Below are 16,994 nucleotides of genomic sequence, written 5' to 3' on the forward strand. Positions count from 1 at the left end.
GGGGGGGAGTATGAACGGAGCCGGGACGGCGGGCGCGCGTGGCCGGGGCCTCGCCGCAACGTGACGTTACTACGAGCGGTTGCGTCACGCTTACTATGCGGCGGTGATGTCAGCACGCCACCGACGCCGGTGCGTTATCATCTGACCTAAAAACATTGACTCGCTTCTCCGCCTTCATTCGTACGAAATGCCGGGTCTAGGCTGGGAGATTATATACGCGATTATGGGCGCGTTATGTCCCGCCGCCGAGACGATCGATCCTTCGACCCGCGCGAGAGTGAAATTTTTCCACGATAAACTTACACTCCTCTTGCTCCTTCTCCTCCTCCTCGCTCCTCGCGACTATCAGATTGGAACCGCGTTATGAGGATTAATCGTCGAGGGTAGGCTCGATTTCTCGTGTTTACCCGCTGGAAATCGAGGGAGGAAGGCAGCGAATGTAGAAAGAGTGCGGTAGAATGAAAACGCGATAAACGCGATGTATTGTATCGCTTTCGTAAAAGATATGTGAAATTAATAAAGTGCTAAGAGATGGTAATTTACTAAATTTTTCATAAATGATCCGCGAGATTTTAGTTGAATCGAGGGGGAGAGGGAAAGGACTGATTTTGGAAATCAACGCTCTTCTTTATTTGTGTTAAATACCCACTGCACAATACAACTATGCGCGTGTAACAGCGATAATTCCATGTTCTGAATAATTATCGTCACGCGTGCGTTACATCCTAAGTTACAGGTTACGAAGTCGAACGTGATCGGTGGATACTCCACGGCGACGAAATTACGGTATTCCCCGTGTTATTCCGGTTTATACCGTTAGGGCTGGGTTGCAACACCGCACCGGTAATACGTTCCCCATAACGCATCCGCCGTGCCCAATTTACGTGGGTAGAGAGAAGTTTAGGTGGGGGGAGGAAAAGGGCTTTAGTAATCTCGAAATTTGTCTACCTGCACTTTCGAAATGTCATTGTCTTCCTAAAGCAGACTTGATTAAACAATGTTTCTTATTGCTGTGTGAAGATCGGTAGATACTGGAATTCCCTTACTGAAATTTATTATTGAAGGAAATAATACTTATTTTTAAGTATTAAAAGAACTAATAAAGAATACTTTTACAATATTTTTTGGCTCCTCTGGTAAATTTCTGTAAGGGTTGTATGGCGTCATAAATGCCTTGACTTGTTAAGTCGCCCGCATACAAGGGCATATTCAAGGCGTGTGCTTCCTGTCGAAACACGTGTCCAAACATTAGACATGTTATTCGAGATTTAAGTTATTTGAGAGAAACATTGTCATATTTATCGTTATATTATTACTATTATTCATCAGTCATTAATGTGTTTAAACTATATAAGTATCATCTACTTTGAGATAGTGTTGCAATTTCTGGAGTAATCAACAGTCATGACACACGAATATCTAGACAGGAAACACCCGGCCCGAATGTGACTCGATATGCGTGCAATTTCATGTATGAAGACGTTTATCTTTCCGAATGTACACATCGATTAAAACGGATATTATTCGTGAAGTGCAAGTTGAGAGCCCCTGGGAGATAGTCACGATCATAAAAGCTCGTTTTCACGTCAAAGATCGTGGTGGTTTTCAACGATGATTCAATGTTAATGCTGGAATCTTTCAGTAAGGCAGCATCGCGACTTTACTATTATTTTTATTATTATTATTAATCATACGTTGACAACGTCATCGCGATTCTTCGTGATTCCGTCACATCTCGAAACCTTCGCGAAAGGAATTGTGTCAGCGACCAAAATTTCTGGGAGTACGATGTTTCATTATGCGACAGACGGCACTTGAACGGCATCTCTCTTACTCTCGGTCTCTCTCTCTTTCCCTGCGGTGCTTAGCGTCCGCAAATTCGCTGATCCTTGAATAAGCAAAAAAGGTTGTGGCATGACGCGAGCGTCTCCTAATAGAAAACTTGAACATTTAAGAATATTATTTAATGATAAGTGGCTTCAAGAAATATTACCGTTTTTTCACTACAAATTCTTGGATTTTTCTTCACATTGTAAAGTTCTAAAAGAATACTGTGATTGCAGTTACGAAAATAATAAGTATTAAATATAAAATTGAGGTAATATTTTACGTAGAAAAAATAATTATAAATTTGTCAAAAAATTTTAAATATTATCAGCGTGTTCTTAAAATACATATATCTGAGGGAAATTTTTGACATATTTCTAGATATTTATAACGTTTTTTTTTTTATAAAAAATTATGTAAGTTAAGATAAAATAATGTGATAAGATATTGTTAGCAGGATGATATAGGTAAGTTAGTTGGATTTTTTAAAGATTAAAAAGTAGGAAAGCTGAATAGATGTGTGTGAAATATGTAGGATAAGTATGGACGCGAGGGTTTAAATTGCTAAGGTAAAAAAGTCTTAAAAAATTAAGGATGGAAGATTTGAGGATTTTAAATAAATTAGGAGATAATAAGAAGAGAGAGAATGTGCGAAAATATAGGAATATAAGAATGGAAAATGAGTTTAAATGTAAAGAGAAGGTTTAAAAATAGAAGGCTATGTAAGATAAGATCAGATAATGTGAAAGATATAAACACAATGACACATAGGTAGATGAATGGTTGGATTTTAAATGTCAAAAAGTAGGAAGGATGGATGGATGTGTATGGATAGGAAAAAGTGTAAACCAATTTGCGCAATATATAAGTTCAAACACTACGAGTTTGCAATTTTTAATTTTATAATTTTATTTTATTACTTAATGATCGCTTATTGCAAATGTATTATAAATTAAAAAAACATTTTCTAATATATATTTTATATTAAATCTTCTTTGGCTAATCGTAGTTAGAAATAAATATATATATTCTATTTTATAACTTTTTTTTTCAAGCTTCAAGATTTCTTTAAAATGTTTTCTAAGTTTTTTCCGAAAACTTCGTGTTTCGCGCTTTCGACAATGAGGAAGATTTAAATATTTGAAGCTTCGAATATTTCGAGAAAGATATTTTGTTTTGCTCAGTTTTTCCATTTACTACAAAAGTGGAGTAATACCGTTCAAGTCCGTGATCCAATTTAACGATAAGGGAACACACGTTCGCGCATTCCTCGTGCGCTCGGCGATACGCACGACCGCGCGTGGCGGTCGTGTACTCCGAGGTCGACCCTAACAATCTCGAATTTCAAGCGTCGCGGATAAACGCCGCGGAAAAAGTTTCGTGGAAGGATTGACGTTTTCGTAAAAACAAAAAAAAATAAACGCGAAATTCTGACGGCCGCGAATCGATCAGCAGTCTCGAAAGCCGGTGCCGCTGGTGGAATCGTGAATGACATCACGCGCCCGATGTCAGCCATTTTAGCGCGATGTCAGGCGTCGCGTGAGGCCGGCCGGCGTTGCACGTTGCACGCGAGCGGGCGCGTGTAAAACGCCACGCCATTTTCGGAGCCGTGCGAGGGGGCCCGCGATTTTAAGTTCAAGATCATATACGAGGTGTCGTGTGCAACACGATCGGTAGGGCGCCCTTCTCGTCTGGGTAAATTAGACAGATATATAGTCTCTACTTTTTGGGAATCGAAGGAGGGGCAGCATAAATCGAGAATCGGACAAAATTAGAATTACTTATAAATTTTATAACGACGTCTTTTTAAATTTTACTTTAGAATTGTAATGTTTGTTAATTCCTTAATTAGGTAATTTTATAGTGGATATTCCGCCTGGTATTTTTGTAGAAAGAGGATCAGCATGTGAAAAATATTTATATATTTATTGGACATATATAAAAAAATTTTGTAACATATTTTTATATTATTTATATTTTATTTATGTAATGTATATGTATAAATATATAACAAATTTTTTTAAATTCATATATACGATATTTGCAATAAAGTGTACTCGCTAAAGTAATAACATAAAATTATAAAATAAAAAATTGCAAGCTTTTAATCCTTCAATTTATATATCGCGCGAGTATTTATGCAAAATTATAAAACTCCAGTTATGCGCAACTAAACTTGACCCGTGACATTGTAACGGATGTCGCTCGTCCGTATAGCTGGATGCACATAACGTTGCAAAGTCTTCCGAAGCGTCTCGTCGCCCCGCATTTCGTTCCGATTGGTCTGCGACAGGACTAGAGGGCGACGACCATCACCCTATGCTATAAGAAGCGTGTATAAATCTCGAGACTCCCTGGCTCAGCAATTGTTTAGAGCAGTGGTATCCAACCTTGTCTACGGCCGGCGAGTAATGGAACTCAAAAGAAAAACAAAAGAATTAGCAATGTGACGAAAACTTTAGCATCTACTATTATTTTCTTTCCACTGCATTTTTGCAATGTGTTCACGAAGAGCTAGCCTGAGCGTATTTTTATTGACGTAAACGGTTTCATCGCTGACTGTTTATTGCGAACAATATATCAAGGTGTTTTCTATCTGAAAAAAACTTGGAAAACTTACAATTAGAATCTTGAATTTTCAGAGAATTTCTCTTTTACCTTTGAAAATCAAGAATTTTCGATAAAATGGAATTTTATCGGTACTGAGAAATTTTTGGATTTTTACTTTTAAATTTATATTCTATCTCTTTTTGAAAGCATAATTTTTTTTATCATTTTTTTCTTGATATAATGTAAAATGTCGATTAGCAATGAACATGGCATATATATATGCGCGTACATTTACATACATTTATGTGTCTCGCGAGTTTTTATTTAAAAAATTAGAATGACAATAAAAGAGATTATACAGCAGAGAAGAGAGTAATTTGTTGATACTATATTATAGTGAATTTTCCTTGTAGGTACTTGATTTATTAGTTTCACAGCTTCAATTGTAGAAAAGGGTAGATACAATCTCATGGAATCCTTGTTTTCTAAAAACTAAAGAATCTTTTAGCAATTTACAATATATAATTTGTTTCCGTTACTATCATATTCCAATTTATTTCAAAGTTGGATTAAAAAATTCTTTACTCTTACTTGGAATTTTGAATAATATTTAGGAAATTTAGGAAAATTTTCAAGAAATTTTGTATAAGATTTTAGTATTTTAGTAAACACTTTGATATATTTATTACGAAGTTATATATATAAATACTTTACATTGTAATAACATTCTCGTCATAGAAAATTATATTTTATTGAATGTCACGCGTTTCCAGCTTGAAACGCTGTTAGGGACGATCGTTAGCTTAAGTTAATTAGCAGCCGGCGAACTTCTCCGCAAATTTCTGGTGAGCGTGTGCTTTCCGGAGTGCACAGAGTTTTTTTTTGCCTTGAAGATCGAGCGAGGGAGAAGAACGGGCGAATATTAAACACACAACGTCCGGGCCACCATGGCAGAAAATAAAATTTTCAATGTGGGTCGTACATCGCTTGAAATAGAAGCGCGCGCGCTCTCTCTCCTACCCGGCGCGCGGCTTCCTCCTCGCGAACCGGCGCGGCGGCGTAAATGAAAACGAATCTGACTCAGAGAATGTTGATCACACCGTGACGAATCTTGCGCGTTATCGCAGAATAGCCCATTGTCACATTATCTAGAATTTTGGGGCTGAAATACGCGGATCCCGCGAGAGATTAATGTAAATTAAATCCGATTTAATTTATCTTTTGTTTATCTGTCATTCCTCGTTTGTAATCCGCAAACTGTTCTCTCAATTTAACGAGGTGAATTTGTGGTAAAGCTGCCTTACGACGCTTTCCGAGGATACCGTAAACGAGAAAAGACATATCACGAGAATAGATGTAGCATCATTCGACGTTGCCTGTTTTAAGGCAGTAGGCCAAGGATAGCAAGGCGATGTTGGTTCTGAGTATTTTATGTCCAAAGAACCTTCGTGGAAATCCATCAATGAAAAATTCGCTCTCGTACACATGTTCTCGTAAAAAAATTTGTTTCTGTCGTCTCGGTTAAAACGTTAAAACTGTTTGAATCAGAAACAACGTTTGATTCTCTATTAACACTTGGCTCAATTCAACGTTCCAGCTTTCTATTCTAAAAGCAAGACGCTATAATTAGAGTTAATGGGGCGCGCATTTTCTACATTATGATGAAAGTGATAAATCGAACATTGCGATTTGCAAACTTTGTGAGGATTTGCAAGATAATCTTCGCGGGTAATCGAGCTGCTAAAAAAGTTTACAATTGGTTGCTAAAGAAATGTTGCAGAAACGTAAAGAAAGATATTGTAAAAGAAATTATATATTTTGTAAAATATATAATTAATATAATATAAATATATCGATTTTTTATATTATGAAAGATATTATGTCGCTAATAGTAATAAACGCTGTATGACTAATGTTTATCGTCTCTTTCAGATTAGACAAAAAAACAAAGGATCTACAGATTGCAGAAAGAAATGCGATGATATTCGAGACGCGATGCAGCGACTTGCAGTCGCAGTTCAATCAGTCTCAGGCGGAACGCAAGAAGCTGTCCGAGAAGGAGCGGGACTTGGAGAAGGAAGTTGATCGATTGAAAACATTATTGGACGACGCTCGCAAGCACCTGGAGGAAGAGACTCTCCAGCGAATCGATCTCGAGAATAATATTCAGAGCCTCAAAGAAGACATCAGTTTCAAGGACCAAGTTTACCAGCAGGAACTTACGGAGACACGCACAAGACGACAGGTAAGTGATTACTCGGAACGTGATCTTTCACGTTGTGCTATCGATAAAAATATCGTTAGTATTAAGAAAAAAATTCCGACTGACATTGGCAAGCAATGAAAAAAGAATTGATTTGAAAACAATTTAGTTTCACTTTAGTTACATAATTTATATGACATTTATTAATTTTTAAATATACTAAAGAAGTTGCATTTTTAATATAATTTTCTGTTGATCCCTTAGTAGATTCTGCGAAATCATATTTTTGTAATTGCATTTTTCAGGTTGAAATATCGGAGATTGACGGTCGTCTCGCGGAGCAATACGAGGCTAAGTTGCAGCAATCGTTACAAGAATTGCGTGATCAGTATGAGGCGCAGATGCGTGCTAATCGAGAGGAGATCGAGCTTTTATATGAGAACAAAATAAAGAATTTGACATCTCATGCTCAGCGTAATAGCGGAGTCGCCAACTTGGCAACTGAGGAATTAAGACAGACTCGCTCTCGAATCGAAGGGCTTAATTCAAAAATCAATGAACTCGAAGCAACTATCAATGCTCTTAATGCACGCATCAGGTAATCTTTTTCAAGATTTTTTCTATAAAAAAATATGTTATATATTTAAAAAAATGTAAATACAAATATAATTTCTCACATTATTCGCTTTCATTTTCAAATAAGTAAGAAAAAAGCAATATAGAAATGAAGGATTAGTAAAAGTATCTGTTTAATGTTATTTATGTATGAATAAAAGTAATTATAAAATAAACATACGAGTAATGTAAAATGCTTCGCGACAGGGATTTGGAGAATTTACGGGAGAACGAGCGCAGTCATCACTCGGAGAGCATGGCTGCGTTGGAAGCGGAGTTGACGCGTATGCGAGAGGAAATGGCCACGCAGTTACAAGAATATCAAGACCTTATGGACATTAAAGTGGCGCTTGATTTAGAGATTGCTGCATATCGCAAGATGCTCGAGTCCGAAGAGGCGAGGTGAGTCAATATCATAAGTCTCCGTAAATTCGAACGGCAAATGTTACACGGTAGGGCAAATGTTAACTTACGGCGAATTTTTACCTGAATTACAGATTGAACATCACACCTATGCAATCGACGAACACGTCTCTGGCCGCTGGTAGATCAACTCCGTCCAGACACACTCCTCTCAGAGGCGGTAAACGAAAACGCACTTTGTTGGAGGAGAGCGAGGAACGCAGCAGTAGCGATTACAGCGTTACGGGTACCGCTAGGGGTGACGTAGAGATTTCAGAAGCGGATCCCCAAGGGCGATTTGTGAAACTTACTAATAAGGGCAATAAGGTGAGTTGTTAGGTGAAACGTTTTGAGATCCAGCGGTGTGCGTGTCTTAGCTTCATTCAAGTTAACTCGAACGTTAATTCTTATTGAGTGTAATTTTTTTTTTTTAATAATATAGGAAATAGGCTTGGGCGGGTGGCAAATTATTCGCAAAGCCGGTTCTCTTGAAACCAACTTCAAGTTTCATCGCAGCGTAAAGCTCGATACAGGTGCTAACGTGATGGTGTGGTCGGCTGATATCGGTGCGACACACGAGCCACCGTCCAACATCGTCATGAAGGGTCAAAAGTGGTTTGTAGCGGACAACATGACTACAATCCTGACAAACATCGAAGGAGAGGTATGTGTTATACATTTGTTGTACATTTAATTCTTAAATGCGAACATTTCCCTTTCTTTATCAGTATAAATATTTTAAATAAATTTTGTAAAATAAACTAAAAGACTCGTTGAATGAGATTGTCACATTTAGATATTTCCGATAAAATAATATGCGGGATAAATGATAAATAAATTTTCTAATACAGGAAATGGCAACTTCTGAGCGCAAGAGGCAGCAGTTGTCCACAACTTTGTCCCGACACAGAGAAATGGGATTTCGACCATCGGAAGAACTCCATCACCAACAGGTAAGGATGCAATAAATGTTTTATTGCATTATACACCACGTTGAATGTTGTAGTGAAATGAAAGCTTTAAACTACTTTTTCGAAAACAAAGAGTAGACAATTATTAGGAAAGAAAAAAAAGAAACGTTAGAAAAAGAAGTTGGATGTTATGATAATATAACGTTGATATGCGTTAAGCATATTATATTTTAACTGCAGCATTATTTTGATATACTACCAAACGCACGGAATCATATCTAGCAAATTGTATAGCAGTGCAATTGTGCCGTAATGCAAAGAAAAAAAAAAAGAAAGAAATACTTTCCATACTTGGGAAACTAAAGGGATGTGTGTTAGTAGAATAATAGCTCTTTTGGAAGAGTCATGCTTTTTAATTCTTAAACATCGAAGAAGACAATGTGGCTATAAATATTTATTTCAAGTTTTTCAAGGCATTACAGGGATTGATTTAATATTTTTATGCAGCAAGTAGTAGCTATTCAGACATTACTTACCTCCCATTTGTTTCTGGAGATTCGTTATATACAGAATAACTGTTGCAGTTAGACAACTAATTTTTGGGGGGTAGTATTTTCACATCAATTCACTTCTTGTTCCATAGAGAAGATATCTCTACCCGTATTAAGGGTGAGGGCACACGACTCTGATGGGCACTTTATGTAAGTTGTTTTATAACCTATCAGATGTTCGAACATTACGTTATCGATAATATTCTACGCATTCATAATATATAGGTATTATTTTGCTTCATATTTTGTTGGTTTTTTCATGCAACATTTTGCCTGGATGCTCACCGCTTAACTAAAATTTCATGCCTTACGAGAATTAATATAATCTTCGTTATATATAAAACTATTGTCATCCCATTAATTAACCACATTGTCTTTAATTAAGATTTGTTAAATATACATTTTAAATATTATCTACGTAGACAATATATATACTTAAAGCTTTCTTACACTGGATTCAACCTAATATGGATGATTTAAAGAGATTTTGATTGTATTTTTATATCTTATTAAATTTTCAATATATTCTGCGAATGCCAAATTGATTAAGTTTTTGCATTACGTTTTGGTGGATAATAGACCAATTTCGAAAATCGAAAACCTTTTGTTATTATTTATATTAATATATCAATTGCTCGATTTTTTCATGGAGTTATTAATATAAATATACATATATGTAATCGGATTACGACAATCATTTGAGAAATTGTATGCGCTTACTTAGAATGCGAACGGTAGTAACATTTACAAATAAATAACATAAATCTGATTTAGCATATTTATGTGTATTCTACATTACTGCACATATGTTAATACAATAATATAGATTATTGTAAGAGATGTAAAGAAAAAGTAGAGCAATGCTACCGAGAGAGATATATATATATATATGTATATATCTTATATATTTTCTCCATATTGCATATCTTTTTCATCGTGTGAATATAACAAATAAGATTCATTATTTGCTTATATCTGTGACTAAACGGACATGTCGATGTTCAGTTGATTAAAGCGAACTGGGGTCCGCGGTGATTACTCATTTATTTCACGTTTCTTTCGTTTCCTTTTTGTTAATGAGGTGTACGTACGTTTTATGTTTCAGAGCGATCCCCAAGGTGAAGAGCGTTGCCACATAATGTGAACATAAATTTACCATAAGTTTAAGAATTAACATAAAAAAAAAAGATTTTAAAAGCTTGTATGATGATAAAATGGAGCTGTGTTACGCAAGCGCCGTTTAGAAACTGATAAAAATAAAAAGAAATCATGCCATGAATACAAAGAAATTAATTTAGAGTACAATATCAGAGATATATGAGATACAAGATTCATTTGTCTGGTATTCACTTCAAAAAGAAGGAGAATAAAAGCAGAAATGATGAATATTGCAGTTGAAACATATTATAACTTTCCTTACATTTATGTAATAGAAATTATATATATATATATATATATTATATATGTATACATATATGAGAAGATATTGTATAATATATTTGAACTGGCAAGAGTTCAAATGAAACTTAACAAATGGGTTTCGTGATGTGAATGAAATACGTTTTTTTTTTTTTGCATTTATCAGTCTATTCATTACGAGGAAATAAGAAAAAGAGGAACTGTGCTATTATATTCTGTTAAACCCACAGCCGTCGAGAAACGATTAACGAGTACGGACGGATATTAATGGTATACGCTTGTATCCAGCAAACTGCTTCCTCTCTGTGCTGTATACCGCGTTACAAGTTCACGTTTATACATCCGTTTGTACTCCCGTCCGGAAATTGTATCGAAATAGCGAAACGCCTTCGAATGTGTTTTAATTATTAATTAATAAATATTAATTTCTTAATTTTTGATTGTATTTATGTTTGTTCATTTTTTTTTGTCCAATGGAGAAAGCATATTCGGGAAAAAGCGATTGGGTTATTAGTATTTTTGTTCTTTTAAGTAAGGATAAGTAACGTGAGACTGTGGGAAAGGCTAAATATGATAGATGTGTAACTGTCAATTAGATGGACTAAGTGAAAACGCCGAAGAAAACGCTCGACTGAATCGTTTACTTAATTAAATGTTACTTCCGTTTTACCGGCCGAGTAATATTTAATCGAACGCTGCGTATATGCCAATGAAGGGAGCGTATTCTTCGGCCGCGGTAAGCCGCGAAATTGCGCATCGAATTGCACGAGTGCTGCCGATAGTCCAGCTGACTCTACAGTAACGGTAATTTCAACGATAATTTCATGGAAAGTACGGGAAACGTATTTGTTCCTACAATCGCGCCCACCTTCTTGTGCATTCAAAATGATTTCTCTTAATTGTATTCAGCGTTATATATCATTTATACTAATAATAAAAAGATCACAAATTAACCGTACAAATGTACTCGTGATTCTTATTTTTCACGATAGTGACAGCAGCTAACTGTTTTTAGGCGAAGTTAAGTTAGAGTAAGTTTTGGATAGAGAAGATTAAAAAAAAAGAGTCGAAAAAATTTAAATGGACAAAACTGTTCGTATTTTATGTGAAATCGGTTAGGTGCTTGTACAGAGCCGGTTTATAAGAAAGGATTTCCTTCTCTTTGTATAAGAATGCTATTTTATCGTATTGAAAGAGATGCATTTTCGCGTGAACCATTAAGAATCGATAAATATTTTCAATGTTAGCCCGATTTTGTAAGAAAAATTAGTTTAAAAATGTATTGTATTCCACCAATAAAAAATTGTGTCTTATTTCATTTATTTTTCGCATAACGTTACAGTTAGTTCTCTCCATTCTAAGAATTCCTAATTCCAAGTCGACTGTTTTCCTCTCAATTAGGATTCTCCTTTTGCCCCGCTCTTTCGCTAGCTGCCTTAGCATATATTATTAAAAGGATTAACGAAAAAAATCTTAGATTAGAGACAAGGCGCAATCTCGACAATCTTAGCATAAAGGAAATCGATTTTGTATTTTTATTGAAAATTTAATTTGCTGAATTTTGAAAGTATCTATTCGGATACAAAAATACACCTTTTTAATAAGATTTGTATTACGTTAAACAAATATAAAAATCATTAACCTTTAGAAACCGAATAGATTTTTTACGATTTCTATAATTTTTGTGTTAGAAATGTCAAAGTGATACCCTGAAAAAAATAATGAGATCAGTCTAAAGCCGAAATTATCGTCTTCTTGATTTCTAAAAGTTAAAACTCTCCGTTGAAGGTAATTTAGTGAAGTTTTATTAATACTTCTGTACATATACAATACATATACAAAGGTACTTCGTACATATTAAAAAAGTAACGTGAAAATTAGTATAAAAGTTCTTTGACATATATATCGTAATGCACGCGTCACATCTACGTGGTGAGTGTTGCATTATTTCGATGTTACGGTTATTCTATTCGCCTTACGGTGACTTACGATATTATGATGAAATAAAAAACGATCATCTCTGCACCCGTATGAAATAAATATTAGGAACTAAGCTGGGCGACATCTTTCGCATCCATACGATACGAATCTGTAATATTTTATATCTTGAAAATGGATTGTGACTCTTTGTGTCATTATATAAATATATATACATATATGTATACATAATGGAAATGTTTTTAGAGAAACGGAAAGAGACAAAAGCTCTACGATTTTTCATACAAATAAGATCGTACAGATTTTTGTTATTCTACTACGGTGTAATATATATATGTATATATGTTCACATCAAATAAAGTACATGTAAAATCTTATTATTAGCTTACATAAGAAATAAATAAAAAAAAATGTCATCATACAAAATTGTCAAGTTAGTGAGAAGAGACAGAGATAATTACGACAAAAAATAAAATCATCCTATTACTTAACACTTGGACAAAGGAATTCATCCTTGACGTCGCAATATCATCTGAAAGAAAGCTCTTCTTTAAGTACCGTTTAATCGCGTGCAATAAACCTCGCATTGCTATTAATTACATCGACAAAAGCACGATAATGAGCGCGAACGACGCTTCCGAGATTCGTTTTACCGAAATCAAAATCGGTAGTACCTATCGTCGCAAAGAGTATAGTGAGATGAATATAATAATTCATTCGAAACACGCAGAGTCCTTGAAAATCCATCACATTCACATATATCTTATATATGTAATCGTAACCATTATATATATACGTGAACACAATATAGAACATTTACACATTTTATAAGGTAACGCGTTGTATATCTGTAAGGGAGCGTCCCGTTTGACCACGTCCCGATTGACCACAGCCACTGACAGCGGCCGGTGCCTAGAGATTTTCCACTGTTCAAGCGCTGTGGCTGGTGATCAATTGGGACGTAGTCAATCGGGTGTCACCCTCTTGTAAGCATAGTCTTCACGAAGTTATCTTCTCTATTGGGTTACTTTCGATGGCTATGCTTCTCTTCGGGGGAGGGGAGGGGAAAAGTCTTAAAGTAATCTAAATATCCATTTCGCTCGATATCTTGGATGGTAACGATTTCTTATTATATATATCGCTCGTAATTTATAAGAGGCTAATATTATATATCTCACTTCTTCTGAAAACTTGTATATAATATCTTTGAAAATGGCAGTCGCGCCAGGAGAATTCCAGCTTTTAATGTTTCACGTTTATTGAACATGCAAATGCGAACGTGTGTATTAATGATCAGATACAAACGGTTAGGCACGTATCTGTCGATATATCCGATTAAATTCTCTCTTCTCTGAATTCATCGATTAAACTCTCAATAAACACCAACAGGTCTCTCAGATACTTTGAACATGGTTAATTAATTCATTTTTTTTTTCCTTTTTTTTCTTCGAAGTCGATAACTTCCCTTACAGAAATCCAATTTCATGTACTGGCCAATTTAATACTTGGAAATTACTTACTTTAAAAGCAAGCTGCTGTTCTCAGTAAATACTCAAAATAAGTAATCAATTGCTACCTTCCAGTATTAAATTTCTGTAAGGGTCCTCAAAACTTTCATTTCCTCGCGGCTCTCGTATAAAGCATTTATTCTCGGCATCGACACAGGATCCTCCACAATTTCTATTGTTGTACGACGTTTCGGCGATTATTTCACGAACTACCGGTCAGATTGCTGTTCAGCAGCTCGGTGTTGGCGTTGTTCGCCGTTAGCTGCTGCTGCTCCTTCTGCTTCCTGCGCCGCTTGCGATTCCGCTTGTGCATGCAGAACAGCACTACGAAGGCGACGAAGAGGAACCCCGCGACGCACGAGACCACCAGTATCCAGACCGAGCGTGCCTTCTCGGTCTCCTGCGCTTGCTGTATAATGCCCGAGCACTCGTTGTACAGCTCGTACGTCCGATTGTTGAATGTTACATTGGCGCAATCCTCGGTCGGCGAGTTGGCGCAAATGAAGAATTTCGGCTTCATCTTGATCTCACGTAGCTTGACCCAGGCATTCAGTGTCTGACATTCGCAGCCGAACTTGTTGAACTTGATCGCGTTCCCGGAGAGATCGAGTACGTTCAGCGAGCAGAACTGCGCCAGGTCCTCGGCATTGATCGAGGTGATCTGATTCTTGGACACGTTGAGGGTGGTGAGGCTCGGCTGCAGGCCGATACGCGGGAGCTGGGTGAGTCTGTTGTCGGTCAGCTGTAGCAGCCTGAGGGGCGAGGTAACCTCCACGTTGAACACCGAGTCGGTGAGCCTGTTGCCACTGAGGTAGAGCGTGCGGAGATACGGCAGCTGGAAGAGGCTCTTCGGCAGAGTGTCGCAACCGTTCGTCGAGAGCTCCAGCACCTCGAGATACTTTTGATTGGCGAAGGCCCCTTCTTCGATGGTTGAAATGAAATTGTCACCCAGGTAGATGTAGGCCAAGTTCGTGTAAGGATCCAGACTGTTGTTCTTCAACTCCCTGATTCGATTCCAGGTAGCATCCAGCACCTGTGACAGAAATATCCATCGAATATAAATCAGACAAATGTACCTACATAAACGTAAAAATAAGATTTGAAACCAGGAAGACATGTTTATAGGACCGTTAATAGTCTCTGTGTCAACAAAAATAATGAGCATGGAATATCGTTTAATTAAATTGGATTGAAAATTGTTAAAATCTTATGTAACTTCAATATCGAGTAATATCGGAGTTCAGTAATAGGTGTATTAAATTATGATTGACAACAAGAAAATAATAAATATTATGTGTGTATGTGTGAGCGTACAAAATTAATGAACAAAAATATCATATCTTACTATCTCGTTTCTGAAGGTGCGATGTGTTATTCAAATGGAGAACACACCGCTCGCGTTATTTATCAGATTTCTGTTAGTAAAAACATTTGGAGATGAAAAATGGTAATTCCGCCGAACGGAAAGAGGTCGGGATTTATCAATAAGATCTTTGTTTCCGTAAAGATGCACTTGTCAGATTAGCTCGGCGAGAAGAATTAATGGCGTAGCTAACTCAATAATGCAAGGACGCGAGGTATTAGGACGACGGATAATGGTTTCTTTGACGCGGCCTCTTGATATGCAAATGCAATGAAGAAATGCATAAATATTTTAATGCCTTTTATTTATATTAATTTAATAAACCTCGCATGCGCAATTTTTTGCTCGTTACAGTTTTCCGGTATCGACCGAATCGATCTTCAAAATTTACAAGTTAAAGTTTCCTGGTATCATTAATTATAAATGATTAATTAATTTTTTTCAATTAGAAATATCAGATATTTTCTAAACTAAGCTTTAAAAAACTCCTGTTAAACTGAGAGATAGATTTTGAAGATTTATAAATCAGTTGAAACAAAATTGGCTAAATTTGAAAAGTGGGATACTTATTTGCATTCCTCTCTTGATGCTTAATTTATCCGAAATCTTTAAATTTTAACCGCTTGTAAAATAAACGGTTTGAGATAAAATCCATTTAATTTCTCCTTCGTTGCGTTTTGAGACGCGCCCGAAAGCGTCCTGGGATATTTCGTGAATAAGGATATCGTGTTCTGTTGACGCTGGTTTACATCGCGCAGGCCTAACTCTGAAATTAGTAGTCTGATATTTCTGCGAACGCGTGCGTTAAATTCTACGTACGAGTCAGCTTTGTCGATTGAATGTATAAACAGCTCTTTGTGCGCGTTAATTCATATATGGTGGCGTTGCACAGATTCACACTTAATTCTCACAAGTACGTTTATATGTACATAATGAATATATGATCATAACGATATTTTAACATATACATCGTACATATGCATACATAATGAATACGATCATATATTCACGTAATATATCTAAATTCAATTTTGTTAATGACAAATTTTTCGACGCATAATTAATTTTTCCGTTAATCACAATTTGACGCAAAATTGTTTCAACGACCGCAAATTAAAAAGGATTCCGTCGAGACAAAGATCTGCTTGAAATTGAATGAAACGTAAGATTTCTTTTGTCGTCCATATTCAATTTTGTAAAATTGTCAACTCGCATTTTCATTTGCGAAAAAATTGTTTATCAACGCGAGACGTCTCACAGGGAGAAGACTCAATTATTGGATCCTAGTATCAAAGAAAATCTGCAACGAAATTGCTCTCGGGTTCTTTTCCCAACGGGACCCCGGGACACCCGACACGCAAGATCAAATGTTGGAGAGCATCGGTAATATCTCCGCACGACTAAAATTTCTCAAGTGTATTGCGGAACGCATCCATCCTCGTGACCCTGGACAACCCAATCTCCGGATTTAGCATGTCTGGAGTTTTGCCTGGGATTCATCGGGCGGCAAGTTTACCAAAGTACGAAAGTGTAGCTGCAGACGTACGGGGATTTGCAGGATGCGGTCGTATCGGACGGGCGCGGTTGGGAGAAAGAGAAAAAGAGAAAAACAGAGCGGACGTGGCATGGAAGGAAGACGCGTTCCCGTAAAATGATGGAAAAGATTTAAGTCCCGAAAAGAGATGCATATGGAGGAGACGAGGGAGG

At 36.4% G+C, this 16,994-nt stretch overlaps 2 protein-coding genes across 7 annotated transcripts in view; one reads left to right on the forward strand and one right to left on the reverse strand.

The window, feature by feature from the left end:
* LOC105452847 (lamin Dm0-like) overlaps positions 1-10,999 on the forward strand; it is a 14,250-nt gene extending 3,251 nt beyond the window's left edge. The window contains exons 2-8 of the mRNA XM_011694335.1: positions 6,310-6,622; positions 6,886-7,178; positions 7,403-7,597; positions 7,693-7,924; positions 8,040-8,261; positions 8,449-8,550; positions 10,165-10,999. Coding sequence (XP_011692637.1) covers positions 6,310-6,622; positions 6,886-7,178; positions 7,403-7,597; positions 7,693-7,924; positions 8,040-8,261; positions 8,449-8,550; positions 10,165-10,203 — 1,396 coding nt within the window. The 3' untranslated portion in view covers positions 10,204-10,999. The remainder of the gene's footprint in view (positions 1-6,309; positions 6,623-6,885; positions 7,179-7,402; positions 7,598-7,692; positions 7,925-8,039; positions 8,262-8,448; positions 8,551-10,164) is intronic.
* Positions 11,000-12,816: 1,817 nt separating this feature from the next.
* Positions 12,817-16,994, reverse strand: part of LOC105452848 (leucine-rich repeat and immunoglobulin-like domain-containing nogo receptor-interacting protein 1) — an 86,909-nt gene continuing 82,731 nt past the window's right edge. For all 6 annotated transcript variants that reach the window (XM_011694336.1, XM_011694339.1, XM_011694340.1 and 3 more), the window contains one exon: positions 12,817-14,957. In XM_011694336.1, the coding sequence (XP_011692638.1) occupies positions 14,127-14,957 (831 nt within the window). In that variant the 3' untranslated portion in view covers positions 12,817-14,126. The remainder of the gene's footprint in view (positions 14,958-16,994) is intronic.

This window comes from Wasmannia auropunctata, unplaced genomic scaffold, assembly GCF_000956235.1.
Source record: "Wasmannia auropunctata unplaced genomic scaffold, wasmannia.A_1.0 LD336026.1, whole genome shotgun sequence".
Taxonomy (NCBI): domain Eukaryota; kingdom Metazoa; phylum Arthropoda; class Insecta; order Hymenoptera; family Formicidae; genus Wasmannia; species Wasmannia auropunctata.